Source organism: Zootermopsis nevadensis, unplaced genomic scaffold (genome assembly GCF_977971745.1).
Source record: "Zootermopsis nevadensis isolate Lab colony 2312 unplaced genomic scaffold, Znev_1.0 Znev_ptg000016l, whole genome shotgun sequence".
Taxonomy (NCBI): domain Eukaryota; kingdom Metazoa; phylum Arthropoda; class Insecta; order Blattodea; family Termopsidae; genus Zootermopsis; species Zootermopsis nevadensis.
In genome coordinates, this window is record NW_028259148.1 from 259,300 (window position 1) to 281,026 (window position 21,727).

General features: G+C 45.2%; 2 protein-coding genes across 2 annotated transcripts in view; one reads left to right on the forward strand and one right to left on the reverse strand.

Annotated features, from left to right (window-relative positions):
• Positions 1-500: 500 nt before the first annotated feature.
• Positions 501-21,605, reverse strand: LOC110828443 (uncharacterized). The gene is made up of 16 exons (XM_087349792.1): positions 21,352-21,605; positions 20,581-20,741; positions 20,244-20,385; positions 19,332-19,759; positions 18,287-18,578; positions 17,971-18,044; positions 17,187-17,414; positions 16,940-17,041; positions 10,881-11,001; positions 8,603-8,763; positions 7,126-7,267; positions 5,289-5,716; positions 4,815-5,106; positions 3,790-3,863; positions 1,290-1,517; positions 501-1,088 (listed from the first exon to the last, which is right to left on the reverse strand). Exons 1-16 carry the CDS (start codon positions 21,454-21,456, stop codon positions 950-952), a joined length of 3,117 nt encoding a protein of 1,038 aa, XP_087205918.1. The 5' UTR covers positions 21,457-21,605; the 3' UTR covers positions 501-949.
• The window catches only part of LOC110828417 (uncharacterized), a 36,672-nt gene continuing 17,004 nt past the window's right edge, over positions 2,060-21,727 (forward strand). The window contains exon 1 of the mRNA XM_022061147.2: positions 2,060-2,257. The gene's annotated coding sequence lies outside the window, so the exon portion shown is untranslated. The remainder of the gene's footprint in view (positions 2,258-21,727) is intronic.

Here is a 21,727-nt window from a genome sequence, read left to right on the forward strand (position 1 = left end):
AATTATGCAGACTCTCATATTTAGTGACGAAAATTACAAGAAAGATTATAAATATAAAATAAACGCACTAGGCCAGTCTAACAGAACTCTTCAATAATCAATCACTTGTCTTCACTTTCCCTGCTTTCCCTGCAGTGAGCTCTGTCAACTGGCCACAGGTTTAGTAGCCCCGAACTGGAAAGTGCGTCATGAGAATGTTGGTAGGGGAGGAGGATAATATTAAAACGGGTCTCAAATAGAACATGGGGATGTGAACAGGGCGAGGAAATTTACTCTACCTTAGCGACTATCAGCTTCTCAAGAATAATTATGCTCAAATGCAGAGGCCATAAAGAGTGAACGGGCGAGGTTAGGAAGGAGACCGTCGTGGACTGTTTTTACGATGCCTTTGCAGCCTGAGTAAAAGCGTGAAAATCCATAAGACGTATTTTGCGGATAAGCCAACTTATTTAATAAAGTCAGCTCAGAGGACTGAAGACACGAAACGAAACATAAGCAGGTTAAGTAATTAATCCTTGTCTTAATTTTTATTTAGGGACATAATCCAAAGAGTCTACATTTTGTCGACATTAGTCGGCCGGCTTTTTGGCGTTTGGAGAGATGAGCAACTCATTCGCATTCAGCAGCAACGCTTCAAGGTCTCTTAATTAAAATTCACTCTTACTTTAACTTAATTAACAAACACCTAATAAAAATTTCATCCAGCGGTCATCATATATATCCGTAACACTTGACTGACCTTCCCCGTTCTCTCAAATTCGAGAGCAAAACGGATGTTGCTAAAAGTTGCCAATCTGGCACCTACATTCATGGCAAACACGCGGACCTGAAATGAATTCCACTGCACCCCTAAGTCCGTTAAGCGCTGCTTAAGTCAGGTTAAGTCCCAACGATTAGTGATAAAACAATTTCTTGTGCTCGCGGTTTGAGGAAGGGCGTCGTGTTCTTTTCACACCGCCTTCTGTGGTCCCGGAGATGCGCCCCGTCTCCCATCCGAGGCGATGGACACTTGTTCCGGCGAAGACATCAGAGTCTGGAAGCTGTCTTTGCGGTAGACGATTTGGGCCTGTTTACTGTCCGCCGACTTTCTACAAAACAAGGCACTGTTTCAAATTCGGCTCTTATTGTATTCAGATCTCAATTTTACCACAAATACGAGTAAGACGGACATAAAGGAATGTTTTGTGGGTATTCAAAATTCAAATTACATCGTGCAAACAAAAAAATATGACTGTGCTGTTGCGTTCTGTGCACCGAGACGACCGGAAATTGCTTTCCGGGTGCCCCACCTTTCGTTGCGTCGTGGCAGGGCCCATTTGTTGCTCCGGAAGACCCTGGGTGCGATGCTGAACGCCAGCATCCCGACACCCAGCAGCAGCAAACCCACTGAGCAGTAGAGACCCACGACGGAAACCGCGAGCAAAAGCCTCAGGTCGCCGGCGACGTTCGGCGTCAGCGTGGCGCGCTCCTCAAACCACATCATCGGGAAGAAGACGGTCGGCACGTCGTTGTACAGTCTGACTCAAGAGATGAAGAGCAGGCTGAGGTCGCTTTGTCCACATGCAAGGCTCAGGCATTACGCTAAATACTGAAACGCTTCAAAAGACAGCAGACGTCTGCGTAGTGAGTAACTTCGTGATTTATGTTTTTCCAAAATGTTATTGAGGGGGGGGGGGCGAGATGGGCTGGACACGTAGCATACATGGAAGAGCCGAATACGTGCTTAAAAAATTGCAGGCGGAAACCTGAGGCGCAGATGGGAGAGTAATATTAAAACTTGTCTTAAAGAAACAGGGTTTGAACGTGTGGACTGCATTAATCTAGTCCAAGATTGACAGTGGTAGCTTTTGTGAATACGGTTATGAACCTTCGGTGTTCCATAAAAGACGGGAAATTTATTGACTAACTGAGCTACTAACAGTTGGTAAAAAAAGTCTAGACTATAGAACGTTGAAGTTACAGAATATATAATTTCAGCATTAAACATCGCTTAAGCGTTCATAACCAGTTTTTACGGCTTTATGGAACTTTGTTACTACGTTTACATGTCTACGTGACGTTAAGGATATTTCCTCGATAGGAAAATTTCATTACTTGAAGCGAAAAGTGACGGTCGTAAGTGTTGGTAGCATTGCTTCTCAGCGCGAGTGACGATGGCGTTGCGTGCTTGTGTTTGAGAAAAAACTTAAAATTGTGATACGAGCAGCAAAAATAAGAGATACGAAGTTGATTTTAGGAGCATTGATCATGGCAGAAGGTAAGCCTTCAAACTATTTGTTTCCGTTCACAAAACTTCTTGGACTGACGCGTAAGTTGTAGAGAGAGAGAGAGACGACATATTGCTGAAATCTAAATGCAAATTTGTACAAGTCTGTTTATTTGCATTATGGACTATGTCGTGTTTAATTCCACTGTTCCAATACTTGATATATTTTCCTTAATCTTATATTTGGGTGATTTTCCAGCAGCAGGCGTACATCAGTCGTCCTAAATGTTTTGCAGCATAACCTGTAATTAACTCAAATTTACATTTTAGTATAAATATGTATTTAATTAATTAATTAATGTAATTAAGTTGCTTTCACACCTGTTTTCAGGTATTGCAATACCCGGTATTTCATGTATTTTAATCGTTGTATGTACTTGAAGTACAATGCAGTGTGCATGTGTTTGTAAACATTGATCATGGAAATTATTTGGGGGGGGGGGAGCTGTGATATGCCCGCAGTTTTACTATTCAGCCGAACACCGAAAAAAAATGCGTCCCACTCGTAGACAATCAGAAATTAACGGATATATGCTGCCCACGTCTGTCCGTCCGCAGGATTCAACTAGAGAACCACTGGACGGATTATGATTAAACTTGGTATTGCCTCTAACATCGTATATTTTAATTTTCTATGAACATGGCGGATCCACGAACTTATGAGTTGGGAGCTAAAGCAACATCACTAAATATTGCATCATATAATAATGTGTGGTAATAAATATTAGGAAAATTCACAATTTTAGTAATGCATGAAACATTAAATAAATATGACTTAACCAGGATTTGAACCATTGACCACACAAAGCTATTAAGAACGCATGTCAGTGGTTAATTTAACCACGGGAAATGCATATTACTCCAGTACTGCCAATGGCAATGCATTTGTAGACAGTTCCAGGAAAGATCGTATTTCTACTGAACCATTGATAAGTAAACTATTTGATAATGACGGCACAACTTTCAATTATAAAAAATTCAGAATTAATCTGTGGTTATCATAATTACCCGCAGACTTATAAATTAAAACACTATTTTCAACACACCTGAGTAATGACAACTGGGATTAAACATTAAACAGCCATGAGGTTAATTAAAAATACAACACTTTCTAAAATATTTTCTTCAAAAATTTTTGAACCAAGTTTCGCCACCAAAACAGCGAAAAGGATATCAAAAAAAAAATAATGGGTGGATCACTAAAGGCGTCAGAACATCTTGCAAACGTAAACGAGGTCTTTACCTAAATTGTCAATCTAGTAATAAATAACGAAGTAATGAAAATGTACAACAGGAAATAGTGCGAGACACTTACTTAAGTCATTAAAGAGACTACACATGTGCATTGCAATGAACAGACGCTGGAGTCAAATAACGAGATAAAAGCAGTCGGAAATAGTGCAAAAGGAAACGGAAATATTATTATTATTAATCTTGAATCAAGATTTAAATAAGTTTAAGCCAACATCTCACTCCTCCTACTCCATAAAAGAATTTTTACCTGGACCACTAAAGCAACTTACGCTATGTGACTGGTCGGTTGAAGCAACAGGTTGATCTGCAGGCGCGCGGCCACGTCAAGGGGAATCCCAGTGGTCTGAAACACAGGAAAGGAGCCCGTTTGTGTGGGTTTACGTAGCCCGAGGATCTTACTTCTACGCAAGCAAACAGACGATCCCCGTAAATCGGAAAGCCTGAGGGGGCTTACAAAAGTGCAATCCAATTCTCTGAATCGATAGAGCACGGGTTGAAATAGTGCTTAAATTAGTTTCATGTTACGTGGGCAATTTTCTGTAGGGGCTGAAGTAAGAGCATTTATGGAATTAGTAATATTTTTATCATATAAAAAAGTACTTTTACTGTATCGTGAAGTTGCCGTACTTAGATGCGTTTTCGTAATTCATGTTATATTTAATTCAATCCCCCAGATTCTTGCAACTATTACGTTGCAAAATATGATAATACGCGTAATTATCGCAAATTATAAGGCTGTGAGGCGCATATTACAAAACACGCAATTATTATTGACAAGGAAAAATACTGACATACTAATTCATGACGTGAAAAACAGGGACTTCTTACGTAGTACTAAAAAATACACGTTTTTATTAAAAAATATAAAAAAAATCAGCGTAAAAGAATTAAAAAAACATTACTTCTCTTTTCTCAATTAAAAAGCCCCCAAGCGTTGATACGTAAACACCTGATCTGTTGGTTGCATAGAAGCACGTGCACAGAATGAGTGAACAGTCTTTTGTTTCCGCGAATTGTTTCCGCAGAGCAGCAAATAAAAAAATAAAATTAACCGATGTTGTGAAACAAAAATTATCTTTAATTAATAAACGTACCACGATTTCACATATGTTCTACTCGTATATGGAGGTTATAGTAATTGTAAGCAACAGGCTTCCTTTAACAGCGTTACCATGGTAACAACTGTAAAAATATCCCATAAAGCCCAAAATCCCTTAGCTACAAATGATCACCACACCATGAGATCATCTTCCAACCAAGCGATCATCACGTCACGTGACAAGTCGACACTCACCGGTTCCAGCGTCAGATAAAATCTATGCCGACTGGGATCTGGGTTCATGCCTCTGACAAGGCTCGCGTAGTAAGGGTCGGCGTCGAGGTAGTGGGGGTAGGACACGAAGGCAGGGGCCCCGTGACGACAGGAGGACACATTGAGGACCCCCTGGGGGACGCACTGGCCCCCGCAGTTGCACCAGTTGGCGCCGTCAATCGTCCCGTTGTCCACCAGCCTCTTTCCGAGCTCGAACCGGTATCCTGTCACGCCGAGCACCTCCACGTCTTCTGCATACTCGAAGGTCATCGACCTGGAAGAAACGTCGCCCGTGAGGTCAGGCGCAACTCTGGGTCTTCGCCTTATTTCATTTTATTCTTGGGCGCACTGAGCAAGGCTTTACTTCTAAGGAAGGCCAAACGCACAGATTCGCCCCAGCTACTGTACACTTATCACAGTGGTTAATGTCTTTGCCTCCGGAATCAAGTCACATACCTGCAGAGGTCCGCAGAAAACATTTCCACGGGTTTGTCCCTCGTCTGTCCGGGAGGAAAGAGTTCGCCAGCCGACCCGTTCACCTGACCACACTCAGCCTCAAAGAAGTCAGTCCGAGTGTCGTAGTTCCACTGCCGAAGTCTTCCCAGACGCGAGATGTCGTCTTCCCCCGTCTCCATGTTGAAAACACCTTCGTACTCTGCAGATCCATTTCTTGTATAGAACCAGCCGAATTTATCCGCTGGGATCTTGGTCTGGGCTAGATTCGGCAGTTTTATAGCCATCGTCAGAATGGGGTCACTGTAGCCTTCGAAGAGCAGTTCGCCCGTTGTCTTGGTGATCCAGACCTGCTGCCCCGTCATTCGAAACGCTCCCGACAGAGGGACCTGCACGAAGGCACTCCGGTACCGAGACACGGAGCTCGCCGCCTGAAACAGGTCGAAGGCAACCTGAGGCCCGCCTCACCACTAGCAGGTCAGGTCGGTCCTCCTCTTTTAAGCCCAAGTTTACTTTCCCTCGCTCGTGTCTTCCCCGCCCTCCGGTCACCAGTAACCAGACTCTCGGTTACAAGCCGCGTCAGGTGGCTGAACGGTGAATAAAGCGTATCTTCTGCCAACGTTTCGACAACAATCTCTGCTCTCATCTTCAGGGCTGCTGGGTAACAAATCCTTCGTTGCCCGCTCGCTAATGGAAAACTGGATTTGTTACCCAGCAGCCCTGAGGATGAGAGCAGAGATTGTTGTCGAAACGTTGGCAGAAGATATGCTTTATTTACCGTTCAGCCACCTGACGCGGCTTGTAACCAGAGAATCTTTAATCAAATCCACATTATAATTTTTGCCGTGTATAATACTAACATGACGGCCGCTCTAACATCTTTGGCGATTAATATTTTTTAAGATGATGATGATAGTAATCATAACAAGATATTGCGGGACTTCCCAGCGGGGCAAGGGGCATTTATGTTCCGCACAGAGTCTAGTGTGTCGCAGGAACAAGGCGCCCGAAGCCTGAAGCTAATAATTAACCTGCATCTGGTTCCGATGTTTAAGAATGCGCCCTACAAATCTTGACGGTGCGGTGATTTTAAAACAAACTGATTCGCCTTGTACGTCATAACCTTGGGATTATTATTATGTAATATTGCAGTTGTGACTGTTGTTGTAGTTAATATGATACTTACTGGGATACTAGGAACGACCCGTTATTCAAGTGCCTGAGCACTGCGAGTCACAACTTTTCGTTGGCTTGATCTATAGACATTCGGTAGGACTCCTTGGACGAGGGATCGGCCCGTCGCAAGGCCTCTACCTGTACACAGGACAGCACAACATCCATGGCTTGAGTGGGGTTCGAACCCACGGTCCCAGAGACCACGCAGCCACTGCGGACCCCAATATGATACTTAAGATCTGCATTAGCTATTTTGTAGGAGTGTACAGGATAAACACAGCGCCAGATTTTGGTCCTGCCTGTACCGCCTAGGATATAATGACAATTTCTTTTTTGTTCTTTCAGAAACAAAATACCTCATTAGGAGTTTGTTGTTATGTAAATGTACGATGTGTATCTCTTAGAACGCAGGTCACTACATTAGCGATAGCAGGTGTTTGCTTGACTCAGCAATTCCGGGCAGAATCAGGTTTTTTGACGTCAATGCGATTTCTAATAATACGAGATGAAAATTAAATTAAGAAAAAAATTCTGTCGAATTCTGGCAAAAGACACAATTTAAAAAAAAAATCACGTATTTAGGATTCGTTAAATGATTTAGCAACGTCTCTCTCTCTCTCTCCCTCTCCCCCCTGGGTGTGGCAGGCTTAATGCTGGAACAAACCAGGGCGACGACGTTGAGCGTCGTGATGTTGTCCTTGAGGGTGCCGTTCGAGTTCTCCGGGTCAAAGTACCACCTCCGTATCTGCTGGTACGTCACTGTGCCGTTTTGGTTCCAGGTCGTGTTCACCTTCTCGTGGGTCTCTCTGCGAAAAGAATTAGGCTCCTGAGGAACAAGAAACCTTCCAGACGAAGATTCGCTCGACTTAAGTCGGCGAATGCTCGTGGAAGGTTCGGGGGTGGGTGGGGGCATGTCATAAGGACGACCTTCCTGCCTTGCACTCTTTACTTAACAGAGTCAAGATAGTTGGTATGGGTCGACAGTGTAGCATGCATGCAGAATTAGTTTGAATCTACACGTATACGTGAAGTATGGGTACTGGTCGGAAAACATTTCGCTTTAAATGAGCAGGCGAAGAGGAATTTTACGTGCAGAAGAAACTTTAAACAATAAGAACTTGACCGAAGTCTTCAAAGGACAGCCATGTTGAACATTCAGGTTCGACGAAACTGCGATCTCCCCGCCTTCTTTACCACGCACGTGTATTTTTGTATGAAGGACGTGCGTTACTGAAACCAGTGCAAGAAATGGAAGTAGAATTTCTAGGGTTTCCCTTTTATAGAAAGTTACGTTTGTGAGGGGTTAACAAACCGACGGACGGACAGACACACAGAGAGGCAGATAAAATCCCACAAGGCATTTTTCGCTTTATCCACGCTCATATAAAGCTCAAAGTTCGTTCCCCTGTCAGCATCATTCCACCCTCGCTCCATATTCACTGTCATCTGGGGAGTTGGACAAAGGGCCCGTTCACGGAGACAGCGTCAGGGAACCGATCCCCCACAGCAAGACACGTGCACTTTGCACTGCAAAGTGCACGTGGCGATTGAAACTTAAACGAGAGCTGTGGGTCAAAGATCAACAGCAGCTTCCTGTTTTATCGGCAGTTCGCATAGTAGACACCGCGAAGGACGCAGTAATTTAATCAGAGCTAATTAGAATTTAACAAGACGTAACTGCCAAGTAGGCACGCCACTTAAGGACACGACTGAGTATGAAAAGGAATAACAGGGCAAATTGTTTGTTAGTTAATCGAGGTCACTTTTACAATTCTTACTCAATGAGCGTTGGGTGCTTAAAGGCAGACACAGATTCACTGGGCAATGATTGGGAATCACGACGACTGGAAACTGCATTTGTCCTAGAATCTCGGACTAAGAGGTCAAGTTATGTTGATAATGGAGCTGGGCACGGGGGTGGAGACGGCGGGGTTCATGCTGTTTAAGAACACGACAGACGATAATCCTTCGAGATTTATATAAGGCGAGAATTTGTTGCGCAGATGCGACCATCGGCTGCTCGAGATGGCCTCTGGTGGGCGGAGTCAGTACCACCCGTACTTTACGTATACGTACATTCGGGCGAATGACCAGTGTAGTTGATTCGGCAGCACAAAATAAGCTCAGTTTTTGTTGCTTACATGAACCTGTAGGGGCCGACTTCAACGAGGTTGGGTCTCGCGTTTTCCTGCCTCAGTTCCTCGGGGTTGGTCCAATTGAAGAAGTAAAAGTCGAGAGTGATTGGGACAGGGGTGTCCTTCCACAGAGCGTAGCTCGCGGACGTGGGCGACAACACCAGACCCTGAAAGAACGCCACACTCACTCCTTCGTACGAAACCAATGACAATATTGAATTCCCACAGCAGTTTCAGTGCGTCAGGCGTTCACTGTGTGGCGTCGCGGTGGTAAATGTAATCTGAATTGAGTCATTTGTAGGAAAAATTAAATATTCGTTTATCGCATGTCTGTTTGTTTACGACTTTATGTAATTGCATTCCTTCTACTGAATGCGTAAGACCAAAAGAATCTCGTCTGAATTCGCACATCGACCCATTTTGTAAGGAACAGTTCGGTACTCGGTCTTTGCTCAGTCCACTTCTGAGTAAACAGCCTTTGGAATTTGATACGATCCTCCAGATTGTCGGTCGTAAACAAATTAAAGCGTTTGTTTGTGTGTCAACATTCGTGGCTCGGTCTGCACCGCTCAGAAAAAGGAAGAAAACAGATTATGGGGGAGGAGAACCCTCGTTACGAAAAAGGGACTTTTGAAGCTAAATTGCTTTAAGGCATGTATTATTATTATTTTTTCTTTATTTCGATGAAGAATTTACTGATTCATGGCGCAGATAATTTTATTTTCCGCAGTTTCGTGTTCGATCAGACCACCTCGCTTATTAATCCCCATTAATCTGTGCATTGACTACTCGTCTTTTGGGGCATCACGCCCCCATTCTCCCACTCGAACACGAAGAACGTAATAGCATTGGACAGAATTTCATCGTCCTAATTTTCATATAATATGGACGTGGCGAAAACGCTCCAGTGTTGTTTAACATCTTAAAGCCGTGTGCTTACTACAAACACAACTCTTTTCAAATATTAAATAAATTAATTTTCCCCGCAGAATATATTTACTGGTTTCGTACGATTCTCAGAGTAAACAGCGATCATTTCCATAAATACCAATAATCAGTTGATCTTTGTAACGGTGAAGTGTAGTGTTTTCTTCGCGGTACGGGCTGAATCATTAAATATTTTTCAGACGAACTTCGGTTTCATAGGGCTAATGTATCTGTCATGTTATGTGGTATCAGAAGTGCATACCAAGTCACAAGACGTATAGAAAATACAAGATTTTGGCGGCACAGGCGTAGATGGGATAATATTTAAACTGGCATTAGAGCGACAGGGTTTCAAGCGGATTCAAGTGTGTCTTAAGGTCCAGTGCCTACGTCTTATGAAAACTGCAATGAATGGCAGTGAATTTATTAACTAGCTGGGCGTGTGTTATCTTTACAGGGACTAATCTTTGTGGTGTCAGGTACCAGGTTGTTCATAACAGAGCTCGCTGCCTTTATTACCGATAGTTTTATATAGAATGCAGTTAACACATAACGACCTCTTGCATTTCGTATTCACTGCTCCGTTTTACAGCCAAAAGGGACGTAGTATGTGAAGTTTAAATGGGGACAGAGAGTGAGCCGACTACCTGCAAATGATGAAGCATTTGATTGACGAGTTGACAAGGTTTTAGCAGTGAGATTCACAGTCTTCCATAGACATCGACGAATAAACTCGACAATTTTAATTTGTCATTTCTGCTGGCCCCATTAGACTGTTGCGATAAGAACAAAAGCCATCTTGGTAATTAAAGAATTTGTTATATTCTGTGTTTACTGGCTTAATTCGCGGACTGAGCCAGACTTAGGAGGAATATTTTCAAAATTCACTCTTTTATCTTTAAGAAAACACTTCTTGAGAAAGTGATGGTTGCTGAGCCCGTCAGTAAAATTTTCGCCTTCTAAAATCGTGTTCCGAAAACTTTCTCCACCGGCGACTCACCCTGATTTGTCAAAGCACGTGACAGCACACCACAGAATTTTTCCTCACGAAAAGCGGAAACGAAATTGTGCGTGGCCAGTGTCTGCGTATAAATCTTTGCCTGTAAGTGTTCAGACATACAAAAGCAAAACACGTGTTGAATGAAACTATGGACGGAGGACCAACTTGTGCGTGTTACGAATTATAATCACGGAAGACAAATTACTGAACTCTTGTAACCGTAACACGTCAATACACAACAGATCGTGGCGGCACACAGCTTTAGAAGCGCCAGGAGAAATACAACATTGACTCAGTTCTTGTGTTTATAATTCGGGAATAAATACCGCAGAATTGATGGACGAAATTCGACCTTACCTTTTGCAATATGAAGCCGAAGATATGGCTCCAGGTCAAGCAGAGTATCAGCCCTGTACCCGCGAGTAGCAAACCGATCCAGATGAAGACCGAACTTCTGCCCATCTTGTGGTTCGTGGGTCAACGCGAGCTCTTCAGTCAGCTGACTGCTGAAACAAGTCAGAGTGACCTTTGCATGAGGCGTGGGCCACGTGGTCAGATCAAGGGACATTCGCGCGATGTGACAACACTTCACTGCCCTGGTGGCCTGCTCCAGTGGACAAACTCGACTGATATTCGTGTGGAAAAGTATTCTGATTAAGTACATCGGTTAAGACGAAGCCCTGACTTTTCTGGGCAGCAAATACCAAACGTGAAGGACCCTGTCCCCACAAAGTAATCGGCACAGTTTGTCTGAGAATAAAAATAAACAAACGTTGCGTAACGAGAACCAATTGTCTGTTTCAAAAGACGCTAGACCACTTCTTCAAAAGCCCATCCTAAAACTCTAACCTTCCTAAGGTCTTCTCGTCATCTCTTACGCGGTCTTTCAAGTGGACGTCTTCCTAGAAATTTCCCCATCAGAATTTTGTGTGCACTTCCTTTATACCCTATGCTAGTCTTTTAGACCACATGACCTGTACAAATCATTAAGTTCCTCGTTATGTAGCCAAGCCCCAAATTTATTCCTTACTTCGCCCTTGTCAGGTCCGTAATTTCCGATTACCTTACACCTGAGTTTCTCTGCGTTTTCTCCTCGGAGTGAGAGACCGAGTTTCACACTCACACTAAATATGTGACAAATGTATTGGGTCTGTATGCCCTGACTTGGTGATCAGCCTTTTAGAAAGCAGATGAGATGAGAGTTTCTGAAAGAAAGTCAAACACTTTTGCATTTTGTAGCTTTGTGTCCCAACAGACCTGCTTGAATTTTCAAATATATTGGAATCATCTAGTTAGGTATTATAGCGCAGCGACTGAATTTGGTATTATCTACTTGAGAGCGTTGCAGTGCAAATTCGACGATACTCCAGAACACCCTGTATAACGCCCCTGGTTCCCTGCAGCCCTTCAAAGTCAGATCTCGTCTCCCACATTTTCTTCCTACGTTCCTCCGTCTCCGGTCTGATCGCCAGGCGACCGTACGTAGTTTCTGCGGTGTTTTAAGTGGTCATTCCGAGGTACAACGGATATAGTCGTTTGTAGAATCTGAACAGAGCAATTGACTGCGCAGTAGCCAAGCCCTGAAGGCGTATGGGGGTGGGAGGTATAGCTCCACGCATTCTTAATCTCGCTAACAGATGGATAGGAGTAACCGGGTTTGTGTTCCGGCCGCAGCGGTTCAGGAAATATTTTGTAACTCGGAACACCGAACGATCAGGCAAAGATGTTCTTGAGGTCGCTTGCCTTCCGTTTTCTCCCCACCGAACAAGTAGGACAGGCAGTGAGCGAACTTTGAACTCGTCACCGTCATCGGGCAGTCCTTGTCCGCTTTGTAATGCACCGAGGCGGTTCTTGGTCTTCCAGCAAATCAGCAGCGACTGTTTCGCCCACGCAATTTCACGTAACGTCGAACGCTTTTAACGCAGACGGACAGGTGCTTAGGCGTAGGCGCTGCTTCTCCAGCATCTCTTTGCATTTCAATGACGGAGCCTCAGTTCTTCTCATCACGCGCGCTGATTGCGCCCGTGTGTCATCCCACCGAACCCCTGTTTTACGTTATTTTCGGAATTTTAAATGCCTAAGCGAGCAAGAAGACGGCACATGAATAGATTAATAATTACATTATAATGAATCGTGTGCCTAAATCCAGTCCAACAATTCATTTTATAAATACAGCTGCAAAGCTACGGGTCTTCTCGTAATGGCAGACGTGACTTTTAAAAAAAATTCATAATATTTAATTTCATTCGTGCAGTAGAAAAACTTTTCAGTTTCAAACAGATTATAGGGCTGTATAATACGTCATTAAAGTAGAGTTCATTTTAAGAAAAATTCAGGTTCAAGACCTAATTTTACGATGTAAGCATTTCCTTATATGTTTCTGTCTGTGAAGAAAAGTGGACATACCTGATTGAGGTTTCAGGTATAACGGCGGCCCAGACGTCTCTAAAACAGGAATCCTGAAATGTTTTCCTTGGAAAATTAACCACCACACAGCGGGAAGTTCTCCAAATAACTGCGATGTGACTGTATTTCTTAATACTGGAATTGAACCCTTCGACCGTGTTCCAGAAGGGACGTGCGTGCGTGGCAAATGCGAAGGGACAACGATCTCGTGAGTCACTGAACTATCGGAGACATTGAACTCGCCAGAATTGTCTTCACTTGGATTAAGAGTTGGCCCTGGAGGGTCGATAAGATAAGACGGACTTCGTACTCCTTGAGCGCTCACGAAGACCTCGAAAGAATTGACTAGTCCTCGCATGTCGTAGCGGAAGTGAGCACAGCCAAATTGGCTATTAACAGCAGAAACAGCCTTGCCCCTGCTGTTTGGTTACTCGTTTGCCGTGATCTTGAATATAGGTGTCAGGGACTCTGTAATTCCTACCTTGGGGAAAAAAGAGTTCTGCGAGTTACATTGTGAAATGGTAAACAAGTTTCGAAATCAATAAGCTAACCCCCAGAGCACGAATTTCGCAAAAGGAATTTTTGTAACTTGTTCCTTGAAATTAACGTTTTCTGTCATAAACTTTATTGCAAAATTTTTGACAGGGCGTCAGATTTGAAATACCTGCCCATTTTAAAGAAGTTTGTGTTGTTCTGCCCGAGGTACCTCATCAAGACCTCACACACGATTCATTAAAGACATGTAATACGACTCCAGGAAGTTACACGTGTCTGTATTTTATAACAAGATTATTGTACACTTCGGGTGACAGAAGATTCTATTTTTCTTATTTCTTTAGTAGTTAAGATGCGAGTAAGAACTTAGTGCTCATAAGGGGCCATGGTTCTACCTTCAGATGTCTTAGATCTCAGGCAGGCCGCACCCGGGATGGGCAATGCTCGATATGGTGTATTTGTCACGAACATTTCCACATTCACGGAATCGAAAAGAAATTTTCCGAACAACATGGTAGACGTGCCTGCTTACCGCCGCGGTCCACAGCTCGCATTTGGAAATTAACAGCTCAGGCGCCCTGTTCCCAGGTTTTGGAAAGGAAACTGGTTTCCTAATAGGATTCCACGATTTTCCTCAGTTCCTCACATACCCCCTTGTTAATTTACGATAAATAGGCACACAGTTTGATACCGCGTCATTAAATAACCCGCGAATCTACCAGTTATGCGAAACCGAAATTTTCACAGCGCACGAAAACTATAAAATCGAGGCGAGAAGATTTATTTCGGAGTCGGTGTTCTGCCGAAACGCACCGCTCCGGGGTCTCGACTGCAAGTCGTATCACGAGGCCTTTCCACCATTGCGGGCAACACCCACGGCGACAGTAAACTACGCCGTGTCGCCGCAAATGCTCTTCGGAGACAGTCGCATGTCTGCAGCCTGACACCTGCCTCAGGGATTCGAATGCCATTCGTTTTAATCGTGGAAAACGCCCTGACTTGATTGATACATCGCTTCATTGACGCTAAGTCCATGTCCTTGAGAAGCTAGTCGTCGCTTAGGTAGTCAAGAAATTTCCCTCCTTGTATGGCGCCAGAAGATTCGTTACGTTGTTCGCAAGAGACCGCCACTGATGTAAGATGCATTTTAATATTATCCACATTCACTTCAGATTTCCTGACAAAAATTTCGTCGCGGTTTTTCGTGTCTGCGGTGCGTCATAAACATCGCCGTTTCGTCGTCCTATGGCGAGGAGCACGAATTATGAAGGCCCTCGTCACGCAATTTTTGCCATAATCCAGATATTCACCTCAGCGCCTGTCGTCAGACAACTTTAATGTAGGATCCGCCTTCAAGGAGAGAAACCAAGACTTTGCTTTAACCCTTACGTTTTCAAGTGAATGGAACGAGCGTTATCCAAAATTTGCCGAGATCGGTGATCTTTGCTGTAGTTTGCCAACGACACCGGAAGTTGCCCGCGTGTTCAAAAGATTCGTCCGTCACCTGTCTTAACGTTATCTCTCGTGGTTTTACCCAGCATTACTGTGAGCAAATGACGGCACAAAACCTGCGAGGGCGGAGCTCGCCGGAATGTGGCGTGATTCTAACCCGCTCCGAGGTTCCTAGGGCTTCCCCGATGACAGAAGGAACTGGGTCACGACTTCACGTGCAAGGATTAATGAACTACTTGGACAATCGATAGGAATTATTTGTACGTAGTTCTAAGCACGAGCTGCGCCAGTGAGAAACACTTGTCAGCGAATAATGAGTCCCGATAATATTCCACAAATTACTTCACTTGCAGAAAACAGGGCAGAGATCAAACCAAGCGATGACCGTGAGCCAGTGAATTATCTTCCACGTCTGATAAAATTTAGTTTTCTTAATAATTAGAAGAGAAATGAGTTTGTAATCGGCGTCAAGTTTCTTTGCATCGACACTGTATCAACTGCTGAGTGCACGTACGACAGAATAGATGATAATGACATAGTCGCTCGGGTAGGAATCGGAGCGCACGTGTTCGTAGGCAAGTTTAAATTGAACGAACAGTAACACGGGTAGGCTTAGGCCTTGTTCCAGCTCGGGCCTGCGGGATCGAATGTCGAGAAACGAACAGGGCAGGAAGCCCACTTTACCGCGAGCTTTCGTTTGCCGTGTACTTACAGAAAGGATGTATTCGTCTGTCGAATGCATGAAACTTAAAAGCGGCACATCGACGTGGCAGCGAGTTTGATAAAAAAACATGCAAAATTGTAGTGACGTAACCTGAGACCGCTCGGTAGATCTAAACTTGACTGGAGGATAAAATGGGCCTTGTTGACCGACGCTCATCAGACTCAGGACAGCTTCTGTGAATGCGGTGGTAAACCTTCGGGCTCCATAAAAGCACCTAAATCTCGGGCCACTTAGCGACTGCTAATTTCTCAACGTCACGTAGTTAGACGTAAAATTCCTTGATCGAAAATTGAAAAAATAATTCTGCAGCAAAAACTTTGTCAGATGCAAATAAACAAAGTCGGTGATACTGGTTATGTTTTGGACTCTATCCAACATCGTCTGCGGAATAATGTTTTTCTATAAGGCCTAGGGACTCAAGTTTCGAAAGACAGATCTTCCTTCGTCGTCTTGTAAGAAGGGCAGAAATTCTGTTGGATCCGGTAGACCGAGCCGGATGCCGATCTGTGGACCAGACGATGGATAAAATCCAAAACAAATAAAGCATAATACAATACCAACGCCGAAGACATTCAGAGAATAATGCCAAACAGACTTGGCACCTCTCGTACGTGCGTACGTACCTAGCGAAGGCCCAGGCCAGAGTCCACTCTGCGACGGAGCTCAACCTACGGTCCCATGCGTTCGTTCTTAAAGCACTGACACGACTGTCGGTCCCCGAATACAGCCCCCCCCCCCCCCTCCACTGCCCACGTACCGAATGACGAGGAGACATCGTCGCTTGTAAACAAGGCACTGACTGGCTACGGAACGTTCCCTGCTCTGGGGCCACTGGTTCGAATGCCACAGTCGAATTAGCCTCACTGCCCGTTCGTAAAATCAACATGCAGTATTTGTAAAGACCGTCTTACGTAATTCAGCCCAGATGACGCGTCCCACTGCTTGTTATACGGATTATAAATTTGACGTCTCCTTTGGAGTGCAGGGCGCCAGCGTAATTTTGATATTTACGAATTCATTTCTAGTTTATGAAATGCACAACTGCACCCGAATAAGCATCATTAAATAATATATTCTTTTATTACCGATTGCACATTTTCACATAATTCATTATAAACTTACATCATTTGTTTACTAGTTGCATAATTCATTTATAAAACATAATTGGAATCATTATATTGTTCCTGCACATTAATACAGTTTAATTACATATTATTTCAGTCATAAATTTATTCATACATTCCTGACGTCCTTGAATACTATTGCATATTCGCAGTTGGCAGGAAACGCAGTCCTGCTCGGTTACACGAAGGGATAAACACCCTCCCTCCTCCCTCACTTGACATCGGCGTCCTCGTGAGTGGGTCCGGCCGCTGCCACGAGAGGACGAGAGTTCTCGTTAAGAAACGAGACTTGGTAACGCCTTCTGGTGGCCACTTTCCTATCGAACAGATGCACACAAAAACAACTCTTACATCAGTAAATTCGTTGCCTTCGCTTTCTTTCAGAGTTCAGAGCTGAAGTAAAAATAAATAACCGTGTTTTACGTGGTCTTCAGCCGCTGTTCGTTTATGCGAGAAACTTACTCTTTGCGGTGGCGAAGGAGGCGCCACTGCATGTTCCTCAGGGCCCTGGGTACCGTAGCCACGGCCAGGACGACGAGTCCCAACAGGATGAGGCCCACGGAGAAGAACAGCCCGATCGCAGGCAGAGCGAGCAGCAACTTCAGCTTCCCTGCGAGCTCCGGGGTTATCCTGACGCTCTCTTCGAACCACATAATCGGGAACAAGACGGTGGGCACGTCGTTGTACAAACTAAGGCGAGAAACGCGGCATTAAGTTCAGCGGCCCCCTTGTTCGCCGGACTTCAGCCATTCTCACCAGGTCTTACGGGAATTTAAAAATATTCGTAGTAGCCTCAACGTTTTCCAGGATATTCGTCCCAAGGGCATTTACTTTTCGGCCAGCGCGAACAACGAACGCGTTTCAACATCAGGTGGGGGGGGGGGGGAATCCCCACAAGTTTAAAGAGCTGCCCTCTCGATATTTACACGGTCAATGCGAACTTTTATTAACGTCGATTTCAATGTTACTTCCCATCTGCACTTAGTTGTTCCAAATAATATCCCCACTTTTATGTCTCCGAGTAAATTGTCTGCATTTCTGATGTCTCCCGTTCGTGCTACACGCCCAGCCGTCCTCTCCATCTTTTGTTTAATCGCCTCAGCAACAAATGGGCAAAGCTTCCTCTAGACTTGTATCACTTACACACTCTTCGGTTCAAATATAAATATTTTTGTGCGTGCACTTAAAATATGAAGTCGAATCGACATCCGAGTTCGTGAAGTTGGTATTACCACGAGCAGCTTACCTGATGCTTCGACTGGGCTGCAGAAGCAAGTTTATCTGAAACCTTCCCGCCACGTCGAGGGGAATCCCCGTGGTCTGCAACAGAAACGCAATAATATTTCACTGTCAGTCTTTGAATCTGCGGTCATCAGTCGCCCGAGTCGTATTTCTGGACGAGGCTGCAAGCTCTAACGACGGCATTAGACTCGCGGTCAGTGCGTCTTATTTTAGCGCGCCGAAAATTTCCGCCCTCTTTTCAAATGCTACCAACCTACGAGCAGTGATGAATGCAAATCTGCAAACAAAACACGCATAAGGAGCGTCACAGGTTGACTCACAGGCTCCAAAGTGACGTACATCCGGTGCTTCTCAGGATTAGGGCTCATTCCTTTGATCTTCTGGCTGAAGATTGGGTCGGCGTCGAGGAAGTGCGGATATGACACGAACCCGGGAGCCCCATAGCGGCATGCTGATATGTTGAGGACACCCTGGGGGACGCATTCGCCCCCGCAGTTGCACCAGGTGTCAGGGTCCGCGGTTCCATTGTCCATAATTGACTTGCTGCCCGCGTAAACGTACCCGGGGATACCCAGAACCTCCGTCTCTTCGGAATAGTCGAACTGAATTGACCTGAAACCAAGCCATTACATTTACTGATCTTTTAAGTCATTAAAATCATATTACTTGCTTTTTGGGGGCAGTTTCAGTACGTAACGAGATCACAAATGAAATTACGTGCATGCACCTACGGAACTGTGAGTATGCTTCACGCACAACACACGCGTCGGAGAAGTTGCCGCCACAGCACGGCGCTACACGGCAAGCTGACGCCAAAGAAACTAGGACGGAAATCGAACGTCCTTGGAGAAAATTGTATCTAAAAAATTGTCTTTCATTTCCTTAAAGATCGTATTTTTGGAGGTTTTATCGCATAATTCTAAAATAAGAAAATAAGTATCAGATCAGTCAATAATCTAACACTCCATTCCAACATGTCTTAATCGGTCCGTGCTAATATCAACGCGAGGGTTTCCGTACTTCTAGCAGTTTTAAGATCGGAAACGGGTAATGTTTTATCCCAGAAAATGAAATTCTGCTACTGACGTAACCTAGATGTCGGTCCCTCCAAAGGCGAGCATCGGGATGCTACGAGTCACGACGCCGACACGAGATTCACGAAACAAATTAAACTGGGGACGCCGTCGGTTCGACGATGAGGGCTGCGACGTGACGAACTTTCGGTTGTGCGGAAGGGAAGACCGAGTAGTGTCGATAAGAACAGTGCATGACCTGAAACCGCCTTAGCCAGTTCTTTCAGAATTAAACACATTTAAGGCGCATTGAATCAAACGCGTCGCCTTGATCGTAAACAGGCTTCCTTACTTGCAGAAGTCAGCTGAAAACATCTGCAGAGGTTTGTCCTTTTTCTGACCGGGAGGAAACAGGTCCCCAACGGAGCCTTTGATTTCGCCGCAATTCGCCTCGAAGGAGTCGGAGCGATTCTTGAAATTCCACGCCCTGAGAACTCCAATCGTTGAGGTGTCTTCCTCCCCAGTGTCCACGTTGAACACCCCTTCGTGTTCTGACGAATCATTTCTCTTGTAAAACCAGGCAAATTTATCCGCTGTAAACCGACTCTGTGTCACGTGGGGGAACTTCGTGGCAACGGTCAGCAGAGGATCGCTGTAGCCGTCGAACATGAACTCTCGCACCGTCCGTGTCACCCAGACCTTCTGTCCGGTCATAAGAAGTGTGCTGGACAGCGTGTACTGTATGAAGGAACTGCGGAATCTCGAAACGTAAGCCGCCGACTGGAACAGGAAGAACAACGCGTGACCCGCGGACCGACTTCTGCGCCACGTCTTGTTCAGTATTGGCTGTACTGATCGCAAGTCTTTCTAGCGCTGCCTGCGTTTGGGTAGCAAACAGTTCACAGCGTAGTTATGGCAACCCTCCGACCTCTCCCCTCGCATAAAGAACCCGATACCCCAATAATTACCCCGCCTTTTATGTAACCTGAAGATTTATTACGGAGTTCAAAGATCCCACTGAAGGTCGCTACCTCGGACCAGGTACATCAAGTACGCTTCCTTATGCCCTAAATTTACTGGTGAAAGTGGTTGGGACTTGTTACTATCCTCCGTGCGGACAGTGCAAAAACGTCAGTGAACTCAGCGCCTCGGTCTTAAAATAGCAAATGAGACGCGAGCATTTGAACCCAAGTCCGTCTGCATAGACGCCAGACATGTTATTGTCACGCAGAACTCCGTGCCGCTGACATGTATCCTTACGTACCAGGGCCACGGGGTTCAGCGTCGTCACACTGTCGTCCAGTGTCCCGTTCGAGTTCTCGCCGTCAAAATACCAGCGCCGGAGCCTCCGGAAGGTGATAGTCCTGTTCGTATTCCACGTGACGTTTGTCTTCTCCAAGAATTCCCTGCGAAACGGAACAGAAAGGAGCTAGCGCCAATCGGCGAGGAATAAAGCAACATCGTTACCAGGGGTAGACAAATCGCCCTTCGTTAGACGTCTGAAAACTTGAAGTGAAAAGGCCACATAGGGCGGGCGCGCGTAGATGGATCGTAACAAGAGGGTCTGACGTGGACTGGATCCACTCGTCTTCGCTACTTACTTGAACCTGTAAGGCCCCATCTCTATAAGGTTGGGTCTGAAACCTTCGTTCATCAGTTCGTCGGGATTGGTCCAGTTGAAGAAGTACAATTCCACCGTCAGGGGCATAGGCGTCTTCTGCCACACCGAATACACAGCAGACGTGGGTGTGAGACGCAGTTCCTGGAACCAGCAGCGTCACATCATCATCATTGCAATTCACCGAGGCCGCCCTTCGTCCGCGTGGACAAAAATTGGTCCATGCGACAGCCTGCTGACTTGCACATCGCGGAGCCTGAACTTCGCTCGTGTGCGCGTAAATATGAATGAGGATAGTAAGATCAGAGTCGGTTGAATCGCTTACCCACAACGACGCGCCAATTTGTTAAATGCTCACGGGGTCGGCATGCGATTAAATAAGCGGACATCGGCTTTTCTTTGAATGAGTCACAAAATGCATATGAAATTCCTGAATTCCCCCGGAGGGCATGAGGAAACCTCAGTCTGAGCCTTATCTCCTAGTCTAGATTCGGAACCTGAGTGGTAACCACAGCAGAACTACATTCTCTTACCCTGCCCGACGTCAAAACTTCGTGTCTTTGGGTGCTGATACACCAGCTATCAGACCGCGTCTTATATGAAGTTTCTGCACTCCCACCCCTAAGTGTAAACGGCCTGATTTGAGCCTCGTGTGCGTAACATCTGAGACCGTCACCAGTGATCACGGCGACAGCGGCTCAAAGGTGTAATTTTCGTTGCCATGGAGACGGTGGTAATATTATCGGTTACTTACCTTTGCCATGATGAAGTTGAAGATAACATCTCCGCTCAAAGTAAGTAATGTGCCGACGAGGGCTAGTAACAAAGCGACCCACATGAGAATCGAATGCCGGTCCATAACGAAACTTACGACAGTCTTAGACACTTCAGTCAACTGCTGTAAAGAAAATAAAATGCGAGCAATTGCTTCGTGAGTGCAAATATTAACTCTGTGCACGCACGTTCACGTTCACGTCCAAGGTCTAGACCATTCCCTGCAAGTCCATAGTTAGCGGAACACAGAAATGCGAAGACCACCAGGTGAAAATCTCCGCCGTCCTCGACACTGGATGCATGAACACGGCGACCACAAAGCCACTCAGACCTCGTGCGGAAGATGGGAGCCCGGG

Coding starts and splice junctions, on each gene's coding strand:
- LOC110828443 (XM_087349792.1), bottom strand. CDS start 21,456: ATGGACCGGCATTCGATTCTCATGTGGGTCGCTTTGTTACTAGCCCTC. Junction 19,760..20,243: donor CGCTGAACCCCGTGGCCCTG/GTACGTAAGGAT, acceptor TTCCTGTTCCAG/TCGGCGGCTTACGTTTCGAG. Junction 18,045..18,286: donor TGTACGTCACTTTGGAGCCT/GTGAGTCAACCT, acceptor TTTCTGTTGCAG/ACCACGGGGATTCCCCTCGA.